This window comes from Colobus angolensis, unplaced genomic scaffold, assembly GCF_000951035.1.
Source record: "Colobus angolensis palliatus isolate OR3802 unplaced genomic scaffold, Cang.pa_1.0 Scaffold110, whole genome shotgun sequence".
Classification (NCBI taxonomy): Eukaryota; Metazoa; Chordata; class Mammalia; order Primates; family Cercopithecidae; genus Colobus; species Colobus angolensis.
In genome coordinates, this window is record NW_012112031.1 from 643,757 (window position 1) to 645,064 (window position 1,308).

At 52.6% G+C, this 1,308-nt stretch overlaps 1 protein-coding gene across 1 annotated transcript in view; it reads right to left on the reverse strand.

Annotated features, from left to right (window-relative positions):
• Nucleotides 1-1,308, reverse strand: part of NXN (nucleoredoxin) — a 59,858-nt gene that overhangs the window by 18,226 nt on the left and 40,324 nt on the right. Inside the window, exon 7 of the mRNA XM_011956223.1 lies at nucleotides 641-753. Coding sequence (XP_011811613.1) covers nucleotides 641-753 — 113 coding nt within the window. The remainder of the gene's footprint in view (nucleotides 1-640; nucleotides 754-1,308) is intronic.

Below are 1,308 nucleotides of genomic sequence, written 5' to 3' on the forward strand. Positions count from 1 at the left end.
CTGGGTGACAGAGCAAGACTCCGTCTCAAAAAAAAAACCAAAAAACAAAACACGGCCATCAAAGACAGGTGTCTGATTACATTCGTCTCTGGCTCATTTCTATCCTCCTCCCCCTTCCCTCTCTCTTCACCACAATCTGAAAAGCTAAGCAAATCAGAAAATACGTCCTAATCTCAAACAATCCAGGCCTAAATTGGGACATCCCCCAGTATTTACAGCAAGAAGAGGTTTTCCTCAGCTCCCCTTCAGACAATTAAAGGAGTAAACGTGGCCGGGTGTGGTGGTTGTAATCCCAGCACTTTGGGAGGCCGAGGTGGGCAGATCACGAGGTCAAGAGTTTGAGACCATCCTGGCCAACATGGTGAAATCCCATCTCTACTAAAAATACAAAACTTAGCCGGGCGTGGTGGCGGGTGCCTGTAGTCCCAGCTACTTGAAAGGCTGAGGCTGGAGAACCACTCCATCCTACTTGGGAGGATGAGGCGGGAGAATCGCTTGAACCCGGGAGGTGGAGGTTGCAGGAAGTCGAGATCCAGCCACTGCACTCCAGCCTGGGTGACAGAGTGAGACCCCATCTCAGAAAATAAAAAATAAAAAAAAGGATGTCAGCTACCTACAGAAAAGGGGCCCAGCACTTCACGGCACAACTGACCTGTCTGCACTAACGAAGATGATCTCGAAGCTCTGACCGGCCTCCTTGATCTTCCGGTAGGACTCCACCAGGACCCGGGTGAGGCTTCGGCAGGGCGGACACTGAAAGACAGGACAGCAAGACCTGCTGGGTGACGCTGCTTCTCCACCTCCCAGTCACTCATCCTCCGAGGCCGGGTTAGCAGGATTCAAGCAGGATTGGGACAGCAAAATCCCGTTCATGAAAGGGGTGGAAATGAGATGGGTGTGGCGGCTACCGGGGAGGCTGAGGCCGGAAGATCGCGTGAGCCCAGGAATTGGAGGCCAGCCTGGGCAACACAGCAAGACCTAGTCCGCTGAATGAATGAGACAAAAATAAACTTGCCTTTCTTAAGGGTGAGCATCCGGCACAAGCACCCGCATTGTCCCTACACAGTGCGTGAGCAGGTAGCATGAACTCATCTGCGTGGACTGAGAGAAATATCCAGGCCGGCCGCTGTGGCTCACGCCTGTAACCCCAGCACTTTGGGAGGCCAAGGTGGGCAAATCACCTGAGGTCAGGAGTTCGAGAACAGCCTGACTAACATGGAGAAACTCCGTCTCTACTGAAAAAAAAAAAAAATTAGCCGGGTGTGGTGGCGCGTGCCTGTAATCCCAGCTACTTAAAAGGCTGAGGCC